Source organism: Nannobrachium achirus (assembly GCF_963921795.1).
Source record: "Nannobrachium achirus genome assembly, chromosome: 4".
NCBI classification, from domain to species: domain Eukaryota; kingdom Metazoa; phylum Chordata; class Actinopteri; order Myctophiformes; family Myctophidae; genus Nannobrachium; species Nannobrachium achirus.
The window spans coordinates 4,247,107-4,273,832 of NC_137813.1; the positions used below are offsets into that span (position 1 = coordinate 4,247,107).

General features: G+C 43.9%; 1 protein-coding gene across 1 annotated transcript in view; it reads left to right on the plus strand.

Annotated features, from left to right (window-relative positions):
* Positions 1 to 21,763, plus strand: part of LOC308284241 (multidrug resistance-associated protein 1-like) — a 92,164-nt gene extending 70,401 nt beyond the window's left edge. The window contains exons 22-31 of the mRNA XM_080724805.1: positions 2,364 to 2,571; positions 3,815 to 4,125; positions 6,185 to 6,384; positions 7,779 to 7,905; positions 8,340 to 8,441; positions 16,271 to 16,417; positions 16,891 to 17,049; positions 17,734 to 17,900; positions 18,931 to 19,125; positions 20,183 to 21,763. Of these exons, the coding sequence (XP_080580931.1) occupies positions 2,364 to 2,571; positions 3,815 to 4,125; positions 6,185 to 6,384; positions 7,779 to 7,905; positions 8,340 to 8,441; positions 16,271 to 16,417; positions 16,891 to 17,049; positions 17,734 to 17,900; positions 18,931 to 19,125; positions 20,183 to 20,291 (1,725 nt within the window). The 3' untranslated portion in view covers positions 20,292 to 21,763. The remainder of the gene's footprint in view (positions 1 to 2,363; positions 2,572 to 3,814; positions 4,126 to 6,184; positions 6,385 to 7,778; positions 7,906 to 8,339; positions 8,442 to 16,270; positions 16,418 to 16,890; positions 17,050 to 17,733; positions 17,901 to 18,930; positions 19,126 to 20,182) is intronic.
* Positions 21,764 to 26,726: the final 4,963 nt, after the last annotated feature.

A 26,726-nucleotide genomic window follows, 5' to 3' on the forward strand; every position in this document is an offset into this window, starting at 1 on the left:
TAGCACTTAGCTATAAAACTTTCATAATAACAAGCTTCCAGAAGTTCCAGTGGACATTTCTCTGTAACCTTAGTGCTCATTAAAATATTTTTCAACTATTTGAGCAGAATCTGAACATGGATCACTGTTTGCCATTTCAAATTCATATTTACTGTCCACTGATCCTCTGCAATCTAGATAACATCTAAAGTTCATTGTACTAGCAACTAACAACGCAATACATACTGTAGCCTCTAGTCTACGCATACTAAAACCCAGCAGCACATGCTCCTTCAGACGTACGATAGAAACTACAAATTGACATCATTCAGAGCATTTCTTGATAAAGAGAGGTGATAGAACTACAAATTGACATCATTCAGAACTTCTGATTGTCAGAAGCAGCATGTAATTTCCTCAACATAACATCTGTTAAGCCCATTAGAACATTAACAAATACAAAAATAAAACATTAAAACATTTATTAAATTAAAGTGATGTCACGTTAAACTTGTACTTAGCTGTCCCTAACCAAATAGACTACAACTTAATATACACATATTCTTACCGGCTGCAATAGCCCCCAGATTCGGAAATTAAATTACTAAATCAGGTGTTTAGATTGTATTTTATGTATTTATTTCATCAAAAATAAGTGGCCACCAACATTCAGTAAATTGGTTATGTGCATCAATGCATCATCGTTCTTCAATCACCTTGGATTAATATAATTAGCTGATCCCGCTGTTGTTACTATGGTCAGCCTTTGGATGGCACTATAGTCCATGAATTCAAATAGAAACATATCCCTGCAAGGCCCAGCATTGCTTTTTGGCAACATTTTGAAATCATTTAAAAAAAAATGTTATAATTAGTTTTCCTGTTCTTTTTTCACATTAACATCACCATTAAATCCTATTGTTTAGTATTACAATGCCATTGGCCAGGATATTTGCATATAAATACCCCCCACAGAGAATGACATTCACACCTCCCAGAGAAGTTGAAATTCCAGCGTCTGGATCTCACTTTTTAACTGAAGCTAATCCTCACTAAAACATAAGTAAAATGCCTGTAATATTTTTTTTCGTGATCATTAGAATGTCTAGAACACGTGCATATGTTAATATCCCCAAAATGCAAATTAGAGCATGATTTATGATTTATGGCTATAAAACCTTACAAAAACATTATACATTTTTTTAAATTATATTTTCCTGTGATTTAGGACTCCTACAACACCATCTGATTTAAAAATAAATAAATTGGCCAGTAGAAATTAATTCGGGTCTTGCAGGGACATATACTAAATACCTACTGTATACACCAGAGCTGTGTCTGAGTCTGTGCATTGTAAAATAAGAGCACTGTTTACCTATAATGTGCTGTTTTCACTGTTGCTGCACTTAAACATATAAAATAACCCATTGTCATATTCATTGCTATGTTAGGTATTTGTCATAAAAAGTAAAAAAATAGAAGTGTTAAATTGAACGTTAAACATAATTTTACCTATCATTTTATAACGGACAATTTACTTTGTGAAACTAGCAGTGTTCTGGGAGTACATGAAGGGTTATTAATATTATTATTATTATTATTAATAATCTCTAGGTGAAGCTGGCAGTGTTCTGGGAGTACATGAAGGATTATTATTATTATTTTTATTATTATTAATGTCCAGGTGAAGCTAGCAGTGTTCTGGGAGTACATGAAGGGTTATTAATATTATTATTAATGTTCAGGTGAAGCTAGCAGTGTTCTGGGAGTACATGAAGGGTTATTATCATTATTATTATTATTAATAATGTTCAGGTGAAACTAGCAGTGTTCTGGGAGTACATGAAGGGTTATTAATATTATTATTAATATTATTATTAATGTTCAGGTGAAGCTGGCAGTGTTCTGGGAGTACATGAAGGGTTATTATCATTATTATTATTATTAATAATGTTCAGGTGAAACTAGCAGTGTTCTGGGAGTACATGAAGGGTTATTAATATTATTATTCATATTATTATTAATGTCCAGGTGAAGCTAGCAGTGTTCTGGGAGTACATGAAGGGTTATTAATATTATTAATATTATTATTAATGTCCAGGTGAAGCTAGCAGTGTTCTGGGAGTACATGAAGGGTTATTAATATTATTCATATTATTATTAATGTCCAGGTGAAGCTAGCAGTGTTCTGGGAGTACATGAAGGGTTATTAATATTATTAATATTATTATTAATGTCCAGGTGAAGCTAGCAGTGTTCTGGGAGTACATGAAGGGTTATTAATATTATTCATATTATTATTAATGTCCAGGTGAAGCTAGCAGTGTTCTGGGAGTACATGAAGGGTTATTAATATTATTATTATTATTATTAATAATCTCTAGGTGAAGCTAGCAGTGTTCTGGGAGTACATGAAGGCCATCGGGGTTCTGCTGTCCTTCATCAGCCTCTTCCTCTTCCTCGTCCACCACACCGCCTCTCTGCTGTCCAACTACTGGCTGAGCCTGTGGACCGACGACCCCGTGGTCAACGGAACGCAGCCCTACCGCCAGATGAGGCTGGGGGTGTACGGAGCCCTGGGCTTCACTCAAGGTGGGTGTGGGGGTGTACGGAGACCTGGGGGTGTACGGAGCCCTGGGGGTGTACGGAGCCCTGGGCTTCTCTCAAGGTGGGTGTGGGGGTGTACGGAGCCTTGGGCTTCTCTCAAGGTGGGTGTGGGGGTGTACGGAGACCTGGGGGTGTACGGAGCCTTGGGCTTCTCTCAAGGTGGGTGTGGGGGTGTACGGAGCCCTGGGCTTCTCTCAAGGTGGGTGTGGGGGTGTACGGAGCCCTGGGGGTGTACGGAGCCTTGGGCTTCTCACAAGGTCAGGAGGGGAGCGATGGTGGTCTGGGGGTCAGGCTACTGTATGTTTCATGACCCGTGGGGTCACCTATTTGATTGGATCCGGAACCTTCCCTGTCAATCAAAATATAGCTTTTTGGTCATTTATGTTTTCATCCCTCCAAATAGAGACCTTTTTGGATGCTGCATTTTACTTTACATTATATTTTTGTTCAATTTCTTGTAATCTTTCTGATGTGGTGCTTCATAGGCGACAGTGACACACGATAGACAAGCTATATAAACACTTACATGGTGTCATATAATTTTCTAACAATAAAACACTTTGGGTTATCATCCTTGTTTCTTCTGAAATTGGCCTGAAAAATCAGGAGACTACAAGGGCAGGTCAATTCACATCAATGTTTGTATTTGTTGATGACATGCATTGTTGTGTAAATATTGTATGCTATGTCGATGAATTGAACACATAGGACCATAATGGAAACAAGTCCCCGAAACCTTTTTGTGTTATCCTTTTAGCCTAGATGTCTCACTGTACTGTGCTGTTTACATTTACATGTATGACTAATGAATCCCTCCTCTCCCCTCACCTCCTCCCCAGACATAACAGTTATAATCTAACTCCTCTCCTCTCCTCCCCCAGACATGACAGTTATAATCTAACTCCTCTCCTCTCCTCTCCTCTCCCAGACATGACAGTTATAATCTAACTCCTCTCCTCTCCTCTCCTCTCCCAGACATGACAGTTATAATCTAACTCCTCTCCTCTCCTCTCCTCTCCCAGACATGACAGTTATAATCTAACTCCTCTCCTCTCCTCTCCTCTCCCAGACATGACAGTTATAATCTAACTCCTCTCCTCTCCCAGACATAACAGTTATAATCTAACTCCTCTCCTCTCCTCTCCCAGACATAACAGTTATAATCTAACTCCTCTCCTCTCCCCTCAGACATAACAGTTATAATCTAACTCCTCTCCTCTCTCCTCAGGTATGGCGGTGTTCTGCTACTCCATCTCGGTGTCCATCGGGGGCATCCTGGCATCTCGCTACCTGCACCAGTCCATGCTGTTCAACGTGCTGCGCTCGCCCATGTCCTTCTTCGAGCGCACGCCCAGCGGCAACCTGGTGAACCGCTTCGCCAAGGAGACGGACACCATCGACTCGGTGCTGCCCGGCATCATCAAGATGTTCATGGGCTCCATGTTCAACGTGCTGGGGGGCTGCGCCATGATCCTGGTGGCCACGCCCCTGGTGGCCGTCGTCATCCCCCCGCTGGGCCTGCTCTATCTCTTTGTACAGGTGGGTCATCCTCTGGGGCTGCTCTATCTCTTTGTACAGGTGGGTCATCCTCTGGGCTGCTCTATCTCTTTGTACAGGTGGGTCATCCTCTGGGCTGCTCTACCTCTTTGTACAGGTGGGTCATCCTCTGGGGCTGCTCTACCTCTTTGTACAGGTGGGTCATCCTCTGGGCTGCTCTATCTCTTTGTACAGGTGGGTCATCCTCTGGGGCTGCTCTATCTCTTTGTACAGGTGGGTCATCCTCTGGGCCTGCTCTATCTCTTTGTACAGGTGGGTCATCCTCTGGGGCTGCTCTACCTCTTTGTACAGGTGGGTCATCCTCTGGGGCTGCTCTACCTCTTTGTACAGGTGGGTCATCATCCTCTGGGGCTGCTCTACCTCTTTGTACAGGTGGGTCATCCTCTGGGGCTGCTCTACCTCTTTGTACAGGTGGGTCATCATCCTCTGGGGCTGCTCTACCTCTTTGTACAGGTGGGTCATCCTCTGGGGCTGCTCTATCTCTTTGTACAGGTGGGTCATCCTCTGGGCTGCTCTATCTCTTTGTACAGGTGGGTCATCCTCTGGGCTGCTCTACCTCTTTGTACAGGTGGGTCATCATCCTCTGGGGCTGCTCTATCTCTTTGTACAGGTGGGTCATCATCCTCTGGGGCTGCTCTATCTCTTTGTACAGGTGGGTCATCCTCTGGGGCTGCTCTATCTCTTTGTACAGGTGGGTCATCCTCTGGGCTGCTCTATCTCTTTGTACAGGTGGGTCATCCTCTGGGCTGCTCTACCTCTTTGTACAGGTGGGTCATCATCCTCTGGGGCTGCTCTATCTCTTTGTACAGGTGGGTCATCATCCTCTGGGGCTGCTCTATCTCTTTGTACAGGTGGGTCATCCTCTGGGCCTGCTCTATCTCTTTGTACAGGTGGGTCATCATCCTCTGGGGCTGCTCTACCTCTTTGTACAGGTGGGTCATCCTCTGGGGCTGTTCTACCTCTTTGTACAGGTGGGTCGTCATCCTCTGGGCTGCTCTATCTCTTTGTACAGGTGGGTCATCATCCTCTGGGGCTGCTCTACCTCTTTGTACAGGTGGGTCATCCTCTGGGGCTGCTCTACCTCTTTGTACAGGTGGGTCATCATCCTCTGGGGCTGCTCTACCTCTTTGTACAGGTGGGTCATCCTCTGGGGCTGCTCTACCTCTTTGTACAGGTGGGTTCATCCTCTGGGGCTGCTCTACCTCTTTGTACAGGTGGGTCATCCTCCTCTGGGGCTGCTCTATCTCTTTGTACAGGTGGGTTCATCCTCTGGGGCTGCTCTACCTCTTTGTACAGGTTAGTCTGGGATCACTTCACTTTTCGGGGTTGTAACCGGTCTGGAGCGGAAACCACAACACGTCATGTTGTAGTGATCAAAGGACTACAATTTGGCCGGAAAGATCAAACCGGATTCAGTTTTAACCCAAAATAATTCCCCTGCGCTCAAGGACATACTTTTAGGGGCCTACCTAATAAACTCCTTGATGCGGAGTAGTTTTGCTTTTGAAAAAATCGTTTGGTATATGCATCTTTTATTCCAACTCGTAGCAACTGGCAAGACTACACTAGGCTACTCCAGCATTTTAATAGGGATTGGGGAAACAAACGGAGGGAACCAAATCAAAGCGACGCTGCTTCTTCTAGTGGTTTCCGCGTTGGGCGGACACCAAACGGCCAGGTGTGAACGAACACCAGGCTTTCCCCCAGAAAGCCTGGTGTGTGAGGTTAGTACAGGTGGGTCTGGAGCTTAGACTGTAAAAAATATGGACGGTGTGAACCCATTGGTTTCTATGCTGCGAAAATTAGCTTTTCTTTGCCCTTGTACTGTATGGGTGTCGCCATCATGGTACCCATTACTACCCTATTAGGAATGCTATTGGCTGCCAACGGTCACGTGCAACCGCAGGAATACGGAGAAACGAGATGCCTGACTTTGCTCAAACGTATTTATTTACTTTTCTCTTTTTGATCATGTGTTATAAGTGAAGTGATTTCCGTGATGTCAGAGATCTTAACCACTCCTCCTCTCTCTCCCTCCCAGAGGTTTTACGTGGCGTCGTCTCGACAGCTGAAGCGTCTGGAGTCTGTGAGCCGCTCTCCGGTCTACACCCACTTCAGCGAGACCCTTCTGGGAACCAGCGTCATCAGGGCCTTCGGAGAGCAGGAGCGCTTCATCCGCGAGAGCGACCACCGCGTCGACCACAACCAGAGAGCCTACTACCCCAGTATAGTAGCCAACAGGTGAGATGGCCTACTACCCTAGTATAGTAGCCAACAGGTGAGATGGCCTACTACCCTAGTATAGTAGCCAACAGGTGAGATAGCCTACTACCCTAGTATAGTAGCCAACATGTGAGATAGCCTACTACCCTAGTATAGTAGCCAACAGGTGAGATGGCCTACTACCCCAGTATAGTAGCCAACAGGTGAGATGGCCTACTACCCCAGTATAGTAGCCAACAGGTGAGATGGCCTACTACCCCAGTATAGTAGCCAACATGTGAGATAGCCTACTACCCTAGTATAGTAGCCAACATGTGAGATAGCCTACTACCCTAGTATAGTAGCCAACAGGTGAGAGATAGCCTACTACCCCAGTATAGTAGCCAACAGGTGAGATAGCCTACTACCCTAGTATAGTAGCCAACATGTGAGATAGCCTACTACCCTAGTATAGTAGCCAACAGGTGAGATAGCCTACTACCCCAGTATAGTAGCCAACAGGTGAGATAGCCTACTACCCTAGTATAGTAGCCAACATGTGAGATAGCCTACTACCCTAGTATAGTAGCCAACAGGTGAGATAGCCTACTACCCTAGTATAGTAGCCAACAGGTGAGATAGCCTACTACCCTAGTATAGTAGCCAACAGGTGAGAGATAGCCTACTACCCCAGTATAGTAGCCAACAGGTGAGATAGCCTACTACCCTAGTATAGTAGCCAACAGGTGAGTGGACCCAGCACCAGAGGGCCTACTACTAGGGCTGTCACGATTATGACGTTTTACGTAGCGATTCCGTAGTGATTCATTGTCACACAAATAATTGCGATTAACAATTTCATAGTTTCATCATCATTTCTGTTTGGCTTTGCACATGGCAGATATGACACATAAACTAAATATAAAAAGAAATTACTGACATTTGAGAACTTCATACTTTGTACTGGTCACATTGATGGTGGAAATATCCGATCTGCAAGCTTGAAAATGTTATATATGAACCTTTTTCAACATTATTATTATTTCAACAATGATGTAATAATTGAGACATACAGGTATATGTCTTCAGTGTAATTTCTCCCAGTGAGAGTGTGTGTCATCTCATGTCATCGTTGATACAAGCTGGATTCCTGCTACTTTTGATCGTCTCTGTCCAAAACTGTTACTTTTCTGGATTCAGTAGCAGATCTACAAGCTCAAAACGTGTGGCTTCGCGCTGCGTTTCAAGCTTGTCGATCTGCTACTTTTGCTGCTTTTTGCGTGACACTGTAATAAGATCAAGTAGGGAGGTTAATGTACAGGGGGAAAAAACTCAAAACTCAAAATTTTAAAAGCTGGAGTTAACAGGTGCGCGCGCGTGCGTGTGTACATGTGTGTGTGTGTGTGCGTGTGCGTGCACGTGTGTGCGTGCAGGTGGATGGCAGTGCGTCTGGAGTTCGTAGGGAACTGCATCGTGTCGTTTGCTGCTCTGTTTGCTGTGATGGCCAGAGAGAGTCTGAGTCCTGGGATCATGGGCCTGTCCATATCCTACGCTCTGCAGGTAGGCCTGCACACACACACCGCACGCACTCACATGCACACATATACACACACATGCACGCTCACATCACATCACAGTCATTCATTTTCATCACTAGGGCAGCAAAGGAATGTTTTCTTAATTATATCTGTTTATTATCTTTAGATTGTATTATAAATGTCATAATTGCTTTAGAATTAGAGTTATCTAACATACATCTTGAACTTTAAATGTCATTATATGGATGTTATTATGTTATAACATGGAACAAAGACAAACATTAACTCCACTTACTGTAACTGAGTGAATGCTCAAATAGCCACTGATTAATCATCATTTATATTATTCATTGTTTGTTTTTCACCCTTATCGTGTGTTCGTAGTGTATTTCGGTGGTGTTACATTTGAAACATCCACTGATGTATTTCCTGTCCCCATGACTCTTGTGGTCGTAGCTGACAGCCTCTCTGTCCTGGCTGGTGAGGATGTCTTCTGACGTGGAGACCAACATCGTAGCTGTGGAGAGAGTCAAAGAGTACGCAGACACAGAGAAAGAGGTATAAAACAGAGTCAAAGAGTACGCAGACACAGAGAAAGAGGTATAAAACAGAGAGTCAAAGAGTATGCAGACACAGAGAAAGAGGTATAAAACAGAGAGTCAAAGAGTACGCAGACACAGATAAAGAGGTATAAAACAGAGAGTCAAAGAGTACGCAGACACAGAGAAAGAGGTATAAAACAGAGAGTCAAAGAGTACGCAGACACAGAGAAAGAGGTATAAAACAGAGAGTCAAAGAGTACGCAGACACAGAGAAAGAGGTATAAAACAGAGAGTCAGAGTACGCAGACACAGAGAAAGAGGTATAAAACAGAGTCAAAGAGTACGCAGACACAGAGAAAGAGATATATAACAGAGAGTCAAAGAGTATGCAGACACAGAGAAAGAGGTATAAAACAGAGAGTCAAAGAGTACGCAGACACAGAGAAAGAGGTATAAAACAGAGAGTCAAAGAGTACGCAGACACATAGAAAGAGGTATAAAACAGAGAGTCAAAGAGTACGCAGACACAGATAAAGAGGTATGGAACAGAGTCAAAGAGTACGCAGACACAGAGAAAGAGGTATAAAACAGAGAGTCAAAGAGTACGCAGACACAGAGAAAGAGGTATAAAACAGAGAGTCAAAGAGTACGCAGACACAGAGAAAGAGGTATAAAACAGAGAGTCAAAGAGTACACAGACACAGAGAAAGAGGTATAAAACAGAGAGTCAAAGAGTACGCAGACACAGAGAAAGAGGTATAAAACAGAGAGTCAAAGAGTACGCAGACACAGAGAAAGAGGTATAAAACAGAGAGTCAAAGAGTATGCAGACACAGAGAAAGAGGTATAAAACAGAGAGTCAAAGAGTACGCAGACACAGAGAAAGAGGTATAAAACAGAGAGTCAAAGAGTATGCAGACACAGAGAAAGAGGTATAAAACAGAGAGTCAAAGAGTACGCAGACACAGATAAAGAGGTATAAAACAGAGAGTCAAAGAGTACGCAGACACATAGAAAGAGGTATGGAACAGAGAGTCAAAGAGTACGCAGACACAGAGAAAGAGGTATGGAACAGAGAGTCAAAGAGTATGCAGACACAGAGAAAGAGGTATAAAACAGAGAGTCAAAGAGTACGCAGACACAGAGAAAGAGGTATAAAACAGAGAGTCAAAGAGTACGCAGACACAGAGAAAGAGGTATAAAACAGAGAGTCAAAGAGTATGCAGACACAGAGAAAGAGGTATAAAACAGAGAGTCAAAGAGTACGCAGACACAGATAAAGAGGTATAAAACAGAGAGTCAAAGAGTACGCAGACACAGAGAAAGAGGTATAAAACAGAGAGTCAAAGAGTACGCAGACACAGAGAAAGAGGTATAAAACAGAGAGTCAAAGAGTACGCAGACACAGAGAAAGAGGTATAAAACAGAGTCAAAGAGTACGCAGACACAGAGAAAGAGGTATAAAACAGAGAGTCAAAGAGTATGCAGACACAGAGAAAGAGGTATAAAACAGAGAGTCAAAGAGTACGCAGACACAGAGAAAGAGGTATAAAACAGAGAGTCAAAGAGTACGCAGACACATAGAAAGAGGTATAAAACAGAGAGTCAAAGAGTACGCAGACACAGATAAAGAGGTATGGAACAGAGTCAAAGAGTACGCAGACACAGAGAAAGAGGTATAAAACAGAGAGTCAAAGAGTACGCAGACACAGAGAAAGAGGTATAAAACAGAGAGTCAAAGAGTACGCAGACACAGAGAAAGAGGTATAAAACAGAGAGTCAAAGAGTACACAGACACAGAGAAAGAGGTATAAAACAGAGAGTCAAAGAGTACGCAGACACAGCGAAAGAGGTATAAAACAGAGAGTCAAAGAGTACGCAGACACAGAGAAAGAGGTATAAAACAGAGAGTCAAAGAGTATGCAGACACAGAGAAAGAGGTATAAAACAGAGAGTCAAAGAGTACGCAGACACAGAGAAAGAGGTATAAAACAGAGAGTCAAAGAGTATGCAGACACAGAGAAAGAGGTATAAAACAGAGAGTCAAAGAGTACGCAGACACAGATAAAGAGGTATAAAACAGAGAGTCAAAGAGTACGCAGACACATAGAAAGAGGTATGGAACAGAGAGTCAAAGAGTACGCAGACACAGAGAAAGAGGTATGGAACAGAGAGTCAGAGAGTATGCAGACTCAGAGAAAGAGGTATAAAACAGAGAGTCAAAGAGTACGCAGACACAGAGAAAGAGGTATAAAACAGAGAGTCAAAGAGTACGCAGACACAGAGAAAGAGGTATGGAACAGAGAGTCAAAGAGTATGCAGACACAGAGAAAGAGGTATAAAACAGAGAGTCAAAGAGTACGCAGACACAGAGAAAGAGGTATGGAACAGAGAGTCAGAGTACGCAGACACAGAGAAAGAGGTATAAAACAGAGAGTCAAAGAGTACGCAGACACAGAGAAAGAGGTATAAAACAGAGAGTCAAAGAGTACGCAGACACAGAGAAAGAGGTATAAAACAGAGAGTCAAAGAGTACGCAGACACAGAGAAAGAGGTATGGAACAGAGAGTCAAAGAGTATGCAGACACAGAGAAAGAGGTATAAAACAGAGAGTCAAAGAGTACACAGACACAGAGAAAGAGGTATGGAACAGAGAGTCAAAGAGTACACAGACACAGAGAAAGAGGTATAAAACAGAGAGTCAAAGAGTATGCAGACACAGAGAAAGAGGTATAAAACAGAGAGTCAAAGAGTATGCAGACACAGAGAAAGAGGTATAAAACAGAGTCAAAGAGTACGCAGACACAGAGAAAGAGGTATAAAACAGAGAGTCAAAGAGTATGCAGACACAGAGAAAGAGGTATAAAACAGAGAGTCAAAGAGTACGCAGACACAGAGAAAGAGGTATAAAACAGAGAGTCAAAGAGTACACAGACACAGAGAAAGAGGTATAAAACAGAGAGTCAAAGAGTACGCAGACACAGAGAAAGAGGTATAAAACAGAGAGTCAAAGAGTACGCAGACACAGAGAAAGAGGTATAAAACAGAGAGTCAAAGAGTACGCAGACACAGAGAAAGAGGTATAAAACAGAGAGTCAAAGAGTACGCAGACACAGAGAAAGAGGTATAAAACAGAGAGTCAAAGAGTATGCAGACACAGAGAAAGAGGTATAAAACAGAGAGTCAAAGAGTACGCAGACACAGATAAAGAGGTATAAAACAGAGAGTCAAAGAGTACGCAGACACATAGAAAGAGGTATGGAACAGAGAGTCAAAGAGTACGCAGACACAGAGAAAGAGGTATGGAACAGAGAGTCAGAGAGTATGCAGACTCAGAGAAAGAGGTATAAAACAGAGAGTCAAAGAGTACGCAGACACAGAGAAAGAGGTATAAAACAGAGAGTCAAAGAGTACGCAGACACAGAGAAAGAGGTATGGAACAGAGAGTCAAAGAGTATGCAGACACAGAGAAAGAGGTATAAAACAGAGAGTCAAAGAGTACGCAGACACAGAGAAAGAGGTATGGAACAGAGAGTCAGAGTACGCAGACACAGAGAAAGAGGTATAAAACAGAGAGTCAAAGAGTACGCAGACACAGAGAAAGAGGTATAAAACAGAGAGTCAAAGAGTTCGCAGACACAGAGAAAGAGGTATAAAACAGAGAGTCAAAGAGTACGCAGACACAGAGAAAGAGGTATGGAACAGAGAGTCAAAGAGTACACAGACACAGAGAAAGAGGTATAAAACAGAGAGTCAAAGAGTACGCAGACACAGAGAAAGAGGTATAAAACAGAGAGTCAAAGAGTACGCAGACACAGAGAAAGAGGTATAAAACAGAGAGTCAAAGAGTACGCAGACACAGAGAAAGAGGTATAAAACAGAGAGTCAAAGAGTACGCAGACACAGAGAAAGAGGTATAAAACAGAGAGTCAAAGAGTACGCAGACACAGAGAAAGAGGTATAAAACAGAGAGTCAAAGAGTACGCAGACACAGAGAAAGAGGTATAAAACAGAGAGTCAAAGAGTATGCAGACACAGAGAAAGAGGTATAAAACAGAGAGTCAAAGAGTACGCAGACACAGATAAAGAGGTATAAAACAGAGAGTCAAAGAGTACGCAGACACATAGAAAGAGGTATGGAACAGAGAGTCAAAGAGTACGCAGACACAGAGAAAGAGGTATGGAACAGAGAGTCAGAGAGTATGCAGACTCAGAGAAAGAGGTATAAAACAGAGAGTCAAAGAGTACGCAGACACAGAGAAAGAGGTATAAAACAGAGAGTCAAAGAGTACGCAGACACAGAGAAAGAGGTATGGAACAGAGAGTCAAAGAGTATGCAGACACAGAGAAAGAGGTATAAAACAGAGAGTCAAAGAGTACGCAGACACAGAGAAAGAGGTATGGAACAGAGTCAAAGAGTACGCAGACACAGGGAAAGAGGTATAAAACAGAGAGTCAAAGAGTACGCAGAAACAGAGAAAGAGGTATAAAACAGAGAGTCAAAGAGTATGCAGACACAGAGAAAGAGGTATAAAACAGAGAGTCAAAGAGTACGCAGACACAGAGAAAGAGGTATAAAACAGAGAGTCAAAGAGTACGCAGACACAGAGAAAGAGGTATAAAACAGAGAGTCAAAGAGTACGCAGACACAGAGAAAGAGGTATAAAACAGAGAGTCAAAGAGTACGCAGACACAGAGAAAGAGGTATAAAACAGAGAGTCAAAGAGTATGCAGACACAGGGAAAGAGGTATGGAACAGAGAGTCAGAGAGTATGCAGACACAGAGAAAGAGGTATGGAACAGAGAGTCAAAGAGTATGCAGACACAGAGAAAGAGGTATGGAACAGAGAGTCAAAGAGTATGCAGACACAGAGAAAGAGGTATAAAACAGAGAGTCAAAGAGTATGCAGACACAGAGAAAGAGGTATAAAACAGAGAGTCAAAGAGTACGCAGACACAGAGAAAGAGGTATGGAACAGAGAGTCAAAGAGTACGCAGACACAGAGAAAGAGGTATGGAACAGAGTCAAAGAGTACGCAGACACAGGGAAAGAGGTATAAAACAGAGTCAAAGAGTACGCAGACACAGAGAAAGAGGTATGGAACAGAGAGTCAAAGAGTACGCAGACACAGAGAAAGAGGTATAAAACAGAGAGTCAGAGAGTACGCAGACACAGAGAAAGAGGTATAAAACAGAGAGTCAAAGAGTACGCAGACACAGAGAAAGAGGTATAAAACAGAGAGTCAGAGAGTACGCAGACACAGAGAAAGAGGTATAAAACAGAGAGTCAGAGAGTACGCAGACACAGAGAAAGAGGTATAAAACAGAGAGTCAAAGAGTACGCAGACACAGAGAAAGAGGTATAAAACAGAGAGTCAGAGAGTACGCAGACACAGAGAAAGAGGTATAAAACAGAGAGTCAGAGAGTACGCAGACACAGAGAAAGAGGTATAAAACAGAGAGTCAGAGAGTACGCAGACACAGAGAAAGAGGTATAAAACAGAGAGTCAAAGAGTACGCAGACACAGAGAAAGAGGTATGGAACAGAGAGTCAAAGAGTATGCAGACACAGAGAAAGAGGTATGGAACAGAGAGTCAAAGAGTATGCAGACACAGAGAAAGAGGTATAAAACAGAGAGTCAAAGAGTATGCAGACACAGAGAAAGAGGTATAAAACAGAGAGTCAAAGAGTACGCAGACACAGGGAAAGAGGTATGGAACAGAGAGTCAAAGAGTACGCAGACACAGAGAAAGAGGTATGGAACAGAGTCAAAGAGTACGCAGACACAGGGAAAGAGGTATAAAACAGAGAGTCAAAGAGTACGCAGACACAGAGAAAGAGGTATAAAACAGAGAGTCAAAGAGTATGCAGACACAGAGAAAGAGGTATAAAACAGAGAGTCAAAGAGTACGCAGACACAGAGAAAGAGGTATAAAACAGAGAGTCAAAGAGTACGCAGACACAGAGAAAGAGGTATAAAACAGAGAGTCAAAGAGTACGCAGACACAGAGAAAGAGGTATAAAACAGAGAGTCAAAGAGTACGCAGACACAGAGAAAGAGGTATAAAACAGAGAGTCAAAGAGTATGCAGACACAGGGAAAGAGGTATGGAACAGAGAGTCAGAGAGTATGCAGACACAGAGAAAGAGGTATGGAACAGAGAGTCAAAGAGTATGCAGACACAGAGAAAGAGGTATGGAACAGAGAGTCAAAGAGTATGCAGACACAGAGAAAGAGGTATAAAACAGAGAGTCAAAGAGTATGCAGACACAGAGAAAGAGGTATAAAACAGAGAGTCAAAGAGTACGCAGACACAGAGAAAGAGGTATGGAACAGAGAGTCAAAGAGTACGCAGACACAGAGAAAGAGGTATGGAACAGAGTCAAAGAGTACGCAGACACAGGGAAAGAGGTATAAAACAGAGTCAAAGAGTACGCAGACACAGAGAAAGAGGTATGGAACAGAGAGTCAAAGAGTACGCAGACACAGAGAAAGAGGTATAAAACAGAGAGTCAGAGAGTACGCAGACACAGAGAAAGAGGTATAAAACAGAGAGTCAAAGAGTACGCAGACACAGAGAAAGAGGTATAAAACAGAGAGTCAGAGAGTACGCAGACACAGAGAAAGAGGTATAAAACAGAGAGTCAGAGAGTACGCAGACACAGAGAAAGAGGTATAAAACAGAGAGTCAAAGAGTACGCAGACACAGAGAAAGAGGTATAAAACAGAGAGTCAGAGAGTACGCAGACACAGAGAAAGAGGTATAAAACAGAGAGTCAAAGAGTACGCAGACACAGAGAAAGAGGTATAAAACAGAGAGTCAGAGAGTACGCAGACACAGAGAAAGAGGTATAAAACAGAGAGTCAAAGAGTACACAGACACAGAGAAAGAGGTATGGAACAGAGAGTCAAAGAGTACACAGACACAGAGAAAGAGGTATAAAACAGAGAGTCAAAGAGTACGCAGACACAGAGAAAGAGGTATAAAACAGAGAGTCAAAGAGTACGCAGACACAGAGAAAGAGGTATAAAACAGAGTCAAAGAGTACGCAGACACAGAGAAAGAGGTATAAAACAGTGGAGGTCTGGTTTCAGTTGATAATCTGAGATGTATGGGAGTAACTGACACTAGGGTTATGGTTACTCAAGATAAATGAACACCACTTGAGGACTCCTTGCGATCCCTTACTTCTACAAGGACTTTTACTGTACTTGTTTGGGTTAAGAATCGGGGGTTGGCATCTCATGGGGAGAAATTTAAGACGAGAGAAATGTGAGACAGTTTTATTTATAGAGCACATTTCAACAACACGGCAATCCAATGTGTTTTACACAACACATCAAGCAAATATACACAATTATGATGTTAAATAACAATTATAATGTTACAATTGCAGAAAAGAACTCCATCAAAAGCAGCTGAACAAAATAATAAGGTCTTTATTTGGCAGCAGACGTGCAGTTTTCAGATTATTATTATTTTTTTCCCCAGATACGTGGAGCATAAAAACTAAATGCTCCTTCGGCACATTTATTTTTGGTTTTAGGGACAGAAAGCCTTTTGTAGATCAGTGTTTCTCAAACTTTCACATTTTAAGGTCTCCCGTTAACTCTGGCAAGATTTAGACTTGTATGGGTCAGTTTAGACCCCCCTGAAGGAACCCACAGAGTCCCTGGAATCCACTTTGAGAACCACTGTTCCAGCTGAGATCTTGGTGGTTTATCGCATAATATCGTGTGTGTGTGTGTGTGTGTGTGTGTGTGTGTGTGTGTGTGTGTGTGTGTGTGTGTGTGTGTGTGTGTGTGTGTGTGTGTGTGTGTGTGTGTGTGTGTGTGTGTGTCAGGCGGAGTGGAGTCACTCCCCCTCCACGCTGCCTCCAGGCTGGCCCACTGCAGGCCTCATAGAGATCAGAGGGTTCGGGCTGCGCTACAGAGAGGACCAGGAGCTGGCCATCAGGAACATCAACGTCACCATCCAGGGAGGGGAGAAGGTACAGTAGAGAGTTCAACAGGCCTGAAATTGAAGGCCCAGCCTTAACTGGGCCCTAAAGACTAACTAGTATACATTTTAGGCCCTACCCTAAATGTCGGGTCGGGTACAGTAGAGCATAGACATAGAGACATAGAGGACCCCGTTTTCCATAGAGGTCACATTGTTGCTGCTTTTAATCATACTAATGTAGATCGTGTCCATTACTGTATGTCTACAATGATTACTGTCACAATATAGAGCTATTTAACACTGTTACTCTCTATACAAAGAGTCACACAAAGATTTGGAGGCCCCCCTGTAGTATCTCTGGGGACCCCCTAGGGCCTAGGGGTCCCGGACCCCCTGTTGAAGACCCTTGCTCGATAGCAATGATTACTGTCACAATATAGAGCTATTTAACACTGTAACTGAACAAACACTCTATAGCAATGATTACTGTCCATATGCTCATTGTGTTGCTGTGCCCATCAGGTGGGCATCGTGGGGAGAACAGGAGCAGGGAAGTCCTCCCTGACGCTGGGTCTGTTCCGTATCATCGAGGCGTCAGAGGGACGCATCCTCATCGATGGGGTGGACATCTCTACTCTGGGACTGCACGAACTGCGCTCTAGAATCACCATCATACCTCAGGTCAGTACAACTAAACAGTGTCACCACCATACCACAGGTCAGTACAACTAAACTGTCACCACCATACCACAGGTCAGTACAACTAAACAGTGTCACCACCATACCACAGGTCAGTACAACTAAACAGTATCACCATCATACCTCAGGTCAGTACAACTAAACAGTATCACCATCATACCACGGGTCAGTACAACTTAACAGTACCACCATCATGTGGATACCTGTCTGTAGAACCAGCCGTTAGTGTGGTATGTGGCCAATGTGACCTCCATACATGGGCATTCCCAATCCCATATGAAGTCCTGTTAGATATGGGCTGCCCATGATGCCAGGACATCAGGAGCAGTATGACATCAGGGAACTCCTTATATGGGCATAACAGTGTTATGTGACATCACAGTGATGTCAGAGTGGCAAACCCATAGAATCACAGTGTCAGTCGCAATGAATACGTATACTGTTTCCTTGCCTTTCGTGTCCAATGTTGCTATGTATAAAATAGTAACTTTATTTTTTGTAGGGAAAACAATAATTATGTTGCATCCTTTTGATCCTGAAACACACACACACACACACACACACACACACACACACACACACACACACACACACACACACACACACACACACACACACACACACACAGTGTGTAAGAGTGCATGTTGTCCTGTCTCCCTCCAACAGGATCCAGTGTTGTTCTCAGGCTCTCTCAGGATGAACCTGGACCCGTTCGACCTCTACTCTGACGAGGAGGTGTGGAGGTCTCTGGAACTGGCTCACCTCCACAGCTTTGTGTCTGCTCTGCCTGACAAACTGAACCACGAGTGTTCTGAGGGAGGAGAGAACCTCAGGTACTGTCTGTCTGTCTGTCTGTCTGTCTGTCTGTCTGTCTGTCTGTCTGTCTGTCTGTCTGTCTGTCTGTCTGTCTGTCTGCCTGCCTGCCTGCCTGCCTGCCTGCCTGCCTGCCTGCCTGCCTGTCTGTCTGTCTGTCTGTCTGTCTGTCTGTCTGTCTGTCTGTCTGTCTGTCTGTCTGTCTGTCTGCCTGCCTGCCTGCCTGTCTGACTGCCTGTCTGTCTGCCTGTCTGACAAACTGAACCACGAGTGTTCTGAGGGAGGAGAGAACCTCAGGTACTGTCTGCCTGTTAGGGCTTTTCGAAATCAGAAGATAAAAAAAGGACATTTGTCAAATGGATTTTCACTTCAATTAGGGTAATTCCGGTACTGATGTCACTCATCATAGAGCCCTGCACGGGGCAACATGTCCACATAACAGCCCGGTCTTCCTAAAGCATCCCATAACGGTTCTACAATAGGCTATAATAAGCCCGAGTCCGACACCAAATGAATGTTATTGACGTGCCCTTTCTTTTATTCCCAATGCCTTTTTTTTTTATGAAAACAGCATATTTGAAACGATGTATTCTTGTATTCGAAAATGTACTTTTCTGAGAAATAACCCTAACCCTATCCTTTAAGAATCTGCACATGTATGGGATTGGTGATTTCTTGTATCTCTCAGTATTGTGTCCGGGGCTAATTTTGTTAGGATCCCATTGGCCAAGTTTTGCAGGACATGCTGTGATTGGCTAGCGGGACGCTTGATGACATTGACACATTAATAGCACCGCCCTTAAACGAACAAACTCTCTGTAATTATAGTAATCTAATACTTACAGTAGCAGTCGGCTCTGTACTGTACATGGTCCACTATGTCTTATCCCCTCTCTAGCGTCATGTCCAGGGGGTGTACAGTACAGTACAGTACAGTACAGTACAGTACAGTACAGTACAGTACAGTACAGTACTGGTACATCAAGCCGCCTCACACTACAGAAACTCTTGTGTCTGTGTCCCTCTCTGACGCTCCGTCTCTGTGTCCAGTCTGGGTCAGAGGCAGCTGGTGTGTCTGGCCAGAGCTCTGCTGAGGAAGACTAAGATCCTGGTGCTGGACGAGGCCACGGCTGCAGTGGACATGGAGACGGACAACCTGATCCAGAGCACCATACGGACACAGTTTGAAGACTGCACTGTCCTGACCATCGCTCATAGACTGAATACTATTATGGACTATACCAGGTACACACACACACACACACACTGCACTGTCCTGACCATCGCCCATAGACTGAATACTATTATGGACTATACCAGGTACACACACACGCACGCACGCACGCACGCACGCACGCACACACACACACACACACACACTGCACTGTCCTGACCATCGCACATAGACTGAATACTATTATGGACTATACCAGGTACACACACACACACACACACACACACACTGCACTGTCCTGACCATCGCCCATAGACTGAATACTATTATGGACTATACCAGGTACACACACACACACGCACACACGCACGCACGAACGCACGCACACACACACACACACACACACACAGCAATCTTTTGCAGTTACTTTGGGACAAAAAGCAGCATTTTCCCTCAAAACAATTTTAAGTAGTATACAGAAGAAGAAAAAAATACCCAAATTAAATGTGTTTAAAGTTAGCAGCTTTGTTGCGATGTCAGGTCATAGTTACTATCAAAACCTCCCCCGGCTGTCAGGGTGTCAGTCTGTCCGTCACGTCACACTTTTCCCCTACTCATATCTCAGCCACCGTTGCCCCTATCCATGCCAAACTTTGCACACACACTCCTTGGCTGCCAAACAACAACCCCCACCCCTCATGTCTCACATGGCCCTCCTCTAGCGCCACGATGAGGCTGATTCTTGCAAAACACATTTTTGGTCACTGCTCCTACAGATTTTGGCCTAACATCGCGCAAAGTGGTACATAGTATCTCTAGAGTCATGTCATCAACATGGATCTGTCCCATTTCCCATATTCCCTCCTGATTGGCTACGACTGCCTTCTAAAGTTTGTGTATGCGACATGACGGTCGCTTGTCTCCCGATTAGGGAGTCTTACTGGTTTATATGTGCAGTAGGTCTAGATGTCACCCAATGCCTGGTTAGTAGTCCTTAGGGTGGTTGTATTCCATTCTCTAGCGTTCTTTTATCACAACAGTTCACAAATCCTGCTGCTGTGTTCTCACATTGTTGTATTTCTCCCACTGTTCTGTCTGGTTGTAACTCCTCTCTCCTCTCCTTGCCAGGGTTCTGGTTCTGGACAAGGGGGAGATGGCAGAGTTCGACACTCCCTCCAACCTGGTGTCTCAGAGAGGAATCTTCTACAGGATGGCCAAAGACTCTGGGCTGGTCTGAACTTCCTCAACCAACCACACCCAGAACCCTACAGACCCCGGGTTGGTCTGAACCAACCACACCCAGAACCCTACAGACCCCGGGTTGGTCTGAACCAACCACACCCAGAACCCTAGAGACACGAATCCTCCCTCCATCTGCTCTTTGGGCTCCCCGTCCACAGGCGGAGACAGAGCTAGAGAGAGAGAGAGAGAGAGAGAGAGAGAGAGACACAGACAGACAATACGGAGAGAGAGGGAACTAGATTTTTGTTTTTGTTGTTCCACACTCGACACTTCGGCCACTGTATACGCCAAAAACGGGTTTTCAGATTTGACCTCGCTTGGCCGCCATATATGCCAAAGCGCGTAAATCGGTCTTTTCGTTGTTTATTACCAGACGGCCGTCTGATACACCCCGCAGGGACTCAACTTCCCATGATCCTTCGGGAGATGAGGCCACTCCATTACAGACCAATGGTAGAGGATTCAGAAAAGTGGATTTATCTCGGATTCTTTTTTTTTCTTTTTTTTCAACAGACCATAACTAAAGAACAGATCGTTTGTGGTCGCAATTTTTCTTTACCGGGTGAAAGAAGACTTGATTGCTGGATGTTACAAACAGCTCATCGTGGTCATGATGGCGGAGTTGCATTTCTGAGTGACATTAAAAACTACCTGGCAGGAAATGTGTTGTTTACACTCCAACGTCTAACAACAAAGGTGTCGGCCTCCTCAGTCGGACAGCCCTCCACGCAGGCCAGTATCGCCCCCTCCAGGTTGGGGAGGGAAACTACACCTCAATCTGCTGCTGTTTTCTAGGACAAAGATCACAACATTCGTCATCGTCGTTCTCGTTCCTCCTCCATAGCCAAGGTTTTGGTTCATTTATCCACCGTTTCATATCTCGCTCCGTCGAAAAGGTTTCTCTTCTTGTAACGCGGCTCTCGTTGCCGCTGTGGTGGCGGCAAGAGTCGATCGCCCCGTCAAAAGAACAGAATGTAATGGAGAGAGGGAGTTATTTTTTACAGTGCAATGTTCTAGTCCACTTCCTCAAGGGGAGATTTGCGTTGTAGTTTTTTTGTATCAAATGACAGATGCTGACTTTTTGCTGTCGGGTGCGGATATGACAATTCTGCTCCCAGTTTTTACATTTTTTTGAGGGGGGGAAAAGCTGACAAAAGAAAAGGGTCAACAAGGATCCTCCTCGACATGCGCTGGTACTGCTAATCCAACACGCCCCCCTGCATCCCCTCCACGCGACCCCCAACGCTCTGGGAAACTCAAACTGACGAGAATCAGCAGATCTGCAAGCTCTCAATGCGTCTCGTTGCAACGCATCGGGAGCTCGTAGATCAGCTACAGTAAAACGGTGCGAATCCGTCGTACGACTCGAGTATAAATCGATCTTGCGTGCTTTAAGTCGTCCTGCCTCCCCCAAAAAAGAACTTCTGGGAACTCAGATCACCCCGACCCTGTTCCATGTAGAGCCAAACAAACCAAGCAAGAGGGGTCAGAGGTCATGACACCCCCCCCCCCCCCCCCCCCCCACACACACACACACACACACACACACACACATAGACACACAGAGAGAGCAAACTGACAATATTTAGACCGTCGCAGACATTAAGATGTTCTTAAACATCTACTGCTTTTTGTGGAAGAAAATTAAGTTTAATGGACCGGTTTGAATCTCACATTTGTGTCCTTAGCGCCATTGGATTTTTGTATTTTACTACTTATTTATTATTACTATTATTATTTAACTGTTTTTCTTTGCACCGTTATTGAGCTGTGCTGATTGATCCCCGGGAGACGTTGAATAATAATATTCATCTTAACCGTTTAAACCCCCCGTCTGGAGCTCGTCGCTCTGCTATTTGTAGCGAAAGGCTTTCCCCACAATAACATGAAAAGTGAAAAGACACTAGTATAGAGCCCTGAGGGACTCCAGTGGTTAAGCCAAGGCTTCCAGCTTTAGTCCACGGCGGTACCGTCTGTCTGGCTGGCGGGTCATTCATCTAGCAAATGATAAACATGGGTAAATCCTGCCATCTTATAGATAACAGTTAACACTGCTATGTTAAGCCCTTTGCACACAGGCGCGTTTAACCGCACGGATAAAACGGACAATATTATTTTTTGAAAAGAAAACAATGATTCTCTATGACCTCATGCACACCGGCTCCGAATTAGCCGTGCGACGAGTGGCTGCCGCCGTGCGTTTTTTTCTCGATCGAAACCAGTTCGATTCGTGCGTCTTGTCGCATGCGGTAAAAAACTCATCGCTCCTTTTATGACTCCTTTTTGGATCCGCAGCGCCGATTCTGCACAGCCTTGTACACCAAATCCAATGCGTTTTATTCATGCCGCAAACGAAAAAAACGCAACTGTCCTGTGTGCAAACAGAACTTATTGCCACGATAACCTGGCCTCATTCTGACTCAGTCATGTCCTGGAGACTGTTTAGCACGTTTTATTGTCTGTGTGAGATCTGGTCATTTCTTTGTTTAATCTGTAAATTAGTAAGTAATTTCCCCTTCGTGTCAGTAATATCTCCAGAGAAATATGGAAAGAAAAGAGTAAAAAAAGAGGTCAACAACAAATAAATAAATAAAAGATTAATAAAAGAGTGCTGAAATGTAAGATAATATTTAAGGTACAGGATATGTATAAGGGTTCCACTAGGCTCCATTTTTTGGAATTCCATTCTATTTTATTTCCCAGTTCTGATTGGATTAGAGATTCTAGGAGAAGGCTAGATTATCATTTAAAACAAACATATAATAATATACATGTACATATCATTGCTTAACGCCCAATGATATGAATAGGCTAAATAAGCGTTTAAATACGTTGAGCAGCATTTTTGAACTGTCAGCTAACGCGTGTCGTTACAACAACACGGGCCAATCCCACTTTAAAACATATTATTTTTTATCTGGTTGAATGTATTTTAGTTCATACTTTTTGCCACATTTTGTAATATTGTGACTCTGTCTCTCTTTGGGCTCCGTCGTCTTTGTGTGTCGATGCTTTAACGTGGAAAATGAAAATGTTGCCCGGAAGCCAAACCTGAGCAGAAACCAAAACAGTTCCTCCTACAAGCAGCTGCACACGCACACCTCTGTTACACACCTCTGTTACACACACTGGGGGTCCTTGGGAGGGTCCCAGGGGGTCCCCAGCAAAACGAGGAACAGTTTAGAGTACACTTAAGCCCTATTCTGTCTTTGGGCTTTTATGAAGAAAAAGAAAAAAAAAGAAATAGCCAAACAACTTAAGAAAATGTAAGCTCATCGACAGTGTTTTCTTTAACAGCACTTTATTGATCTGTTCATGCCAGTTATTGTTTCATCAGGTACAGTAGAAGATGATCTCATCACGTCTCACCTGAGCTACATTGTTACATAATGATACGGTATAGGTTAGTACCTGTCCAGTTGAGCTGAATGTTGTTTCATCTGAACCTGTTTTAGGCTACAGGAGCTGACATCCTGAATGGATCTGTTTTAGGCTACAGGAGCTGACATCCTGAATGGATTCCTCTTTTTCTTTTGTAACTGACATAATATTCAGCATTTAAACCCAGCTTTTGAGGGAAACTATACAGTCATGTGTACTACAAAGAATAATAATTCAGTAACTATTATTTATGCAGCACTTATCAAGTTACAGTTATCAAGTTACAGTTACAGTTATCGAGTTACAAAGTGCTTTTCATAAAACCGAGGAAAACAAAAAAGAATAACTTGTGATCACTTGGCTGTCCTTCACGTTATGTCGACTCTTGTCTAGACATAATCGTCTCTGTCGGGTGGAAACTTTGTATGTCCAAAACTGCAACTTTTCAGTATTCAAAAGTAGAAGATCTACAGGCTCAAAACGTGTCGTTTCGCGCCGCGTTTCAGGCTTGTAGATCTGCTGCTTTTGATGTTTCCGCGTGACAATTGTTGTACGATCCGGTAGGGGCATTCATTTATGGGAAAATCACACACACAAAAGAAAACGTATAATACGGAGATACAGAGGTTTCTGCCCCTGCCAGCGACTGTACGAAACCCGTTTGAGAAGCGACAGTCGTACGACAAAGCATTAACCAAGCTTGATGTGTGTAATCTGTGTACGATGCGCGGCGAGAGCAGAGTGCTGCTGCCAGCTTGATGTGTGTAATCTGTGTACGATGCGCGGCGAGAGCAGAGTGCTGCTGCCAGCTTGATGTGTGTAATCTGTGTACGATGCGCGGCGAGAGCAGAGTGCTGCTGCCAGCTTGATTTGTGTAATCTGTGTACGATGTGCGGCGAGAGCAGAGTGCTGCTGCCAGCTTGCTATACAGTAGATCTCAACCTGTGGGTCGGAACCCCCAACTTATTTTGAGGGGTCCCCAGAGGATTAACTTATTAATGTGCAACATGTTTCCTCATTCAATAGTAAACAAACCAACGTAAAGTTTAAGTGCATTTATTGAGGGTATCTGCACATTTCTAAAGTGACAATTTAAGGACTTTTTAGTACCTCTAAAATGACTAATTGAACAAATTGGACACACATTTTCAAATATTAGAGGCAGAAATTGTGAAAATAGCTGCTCACAGTTGTGAGCATGTAGATAGTCCATTTTCACAATAGAACCGTGTTATACAACATGTAATGCCTCGGCTCATAGTGCGAGTCAGGTTGAGAGGGTATGGAGTTAATATGTGATTATTTTGGGGGGTTGCGGCCAGAAAAGGTTGAGAACCACTGCTGTAGATGCAAGGAGCTTTGGAAGCAGGGCCTCAACCAGGCTCTCCATGGGAATAAAAACACACTCCTACTGTATGAGGTGTTGTCTGGGGTTCTCTGTGGGCCTAAAGAGGGCCTTTTGTTTTCTATTCATATCCTTTTTCCATGACGAATATCTGACAGGAGCCGTTCTGAGTGCTTTTCACTCACTGGTCCTCATCTTATGTTTTAGTATCAGTCTTGGTTTGTTTTACATGCAAAGACATAAAAGCTTTAGATTTCTCCTCAGTTCTGTTATGGTATATATATATTATTTACAAACCACTGGAAACTGTTGAGGAAATACAAAACATTACCTGTGGCTGTTACATGTACATGTGTAATTTGTAAGTATGCATTATTTGTTATTTGTATACATGCACTAGTTTTTTTTAAGTGTGCTTATATATTTTTTTCTTTGGTCTTAAAAACACAGAATCGATGTGTAAAAAAAGAGGGATAATTAAAGATTTGCTTTGTTAATGTGGTGTAAAGGTCTTTCTTTTTTGAAGCGGTGAAAAAGTAGTGGCTTTGTGTGGCCCGTACCTGTCCCGTGCATCTCTGCGCTGTGATTGGTTAGTTTTGTCTGTCCCGTGCATGTCCACGGGACTCCCGTGCTGCAGAATTGAGGATTGGTCAAGCTTCACATGACAATTTGGCCCCCCAGACAAAATCATTCAGAATTCATAAAAATATAGAACTAAAGCACATAGAAAGTATAGATCTAGAACACAGAATGTATAGATCTAGAACACAGATTTCATTGCTCTAGAACACGTAGAATAAAAATTCACCGCTTCACTTCGAACCGAGGTTTGATTTTTTCTCCACCTCTGTCAAGGGTCTGTGTGAAGAAAAATATCTCAATAATTGATTGTGAAGAAAATAATCTCAAGATGCAAATTAATTCTCACAGCTTTGCAGGTCAGGAGTTGCACTGGTTGGGTGGCCCAACCTGGTGTTGTCAAACCCAGCACACACAGGAGCTTCAGAACACTGGTTGGGTGGCCCAACCTGGTGTTGTCAAACCCAGCACACACAGGAGCTTCAGAACACTGGTTGGGTGGCCCAACCTGGTGTTGTCAAACCCAGCACACACAGGAGCTTCAGAACACTGGTTGGGTGGCCCAACCTGGTGTTGTCAAACCCAGCACACACAGGAGCTTCAGAACACTGGTTGGGTGGCCCAACCTGGTGTTGTCAAACCCAGCACACACAGGAGCTTCAGAACACTGGTTGGGTGGCCCAACCTGGTGTTGTCAAACCCAGCACACACAGGAGCTTCAGAACACTGGTTGGGTGGCCCAACCTGGTGTTGTCAAACCCAGCACACACAGGAGCTTCAGAACACTGGTTGGGTGGCCCAACCTGGTGTTGTCAAACCCAGCACACACAGGAGCTTCAGAACACTGGTTGGGTGGCCCAACCTGGTGTTGTCAAACCCAGCACACACAGGAGCTTCAGAACACTGGTTGGGTGGCCCAACCTGGTGTTGTCAAACCCAGCACACACAGGAGCTTCAGAACACTGGTTGGGTGGCCCAACCTGGTGTTGTCAAACCCAGCACACACAGGAGCTTCAGAACACTGGTTGGGTGGCCCAACCTGGTGTTGTCAAACCCAGCACACACAGGAGCTTCAGAACACTGGTTGGGTGGCCCAACCTGGTGTTGTCAAACCCAGCACACACA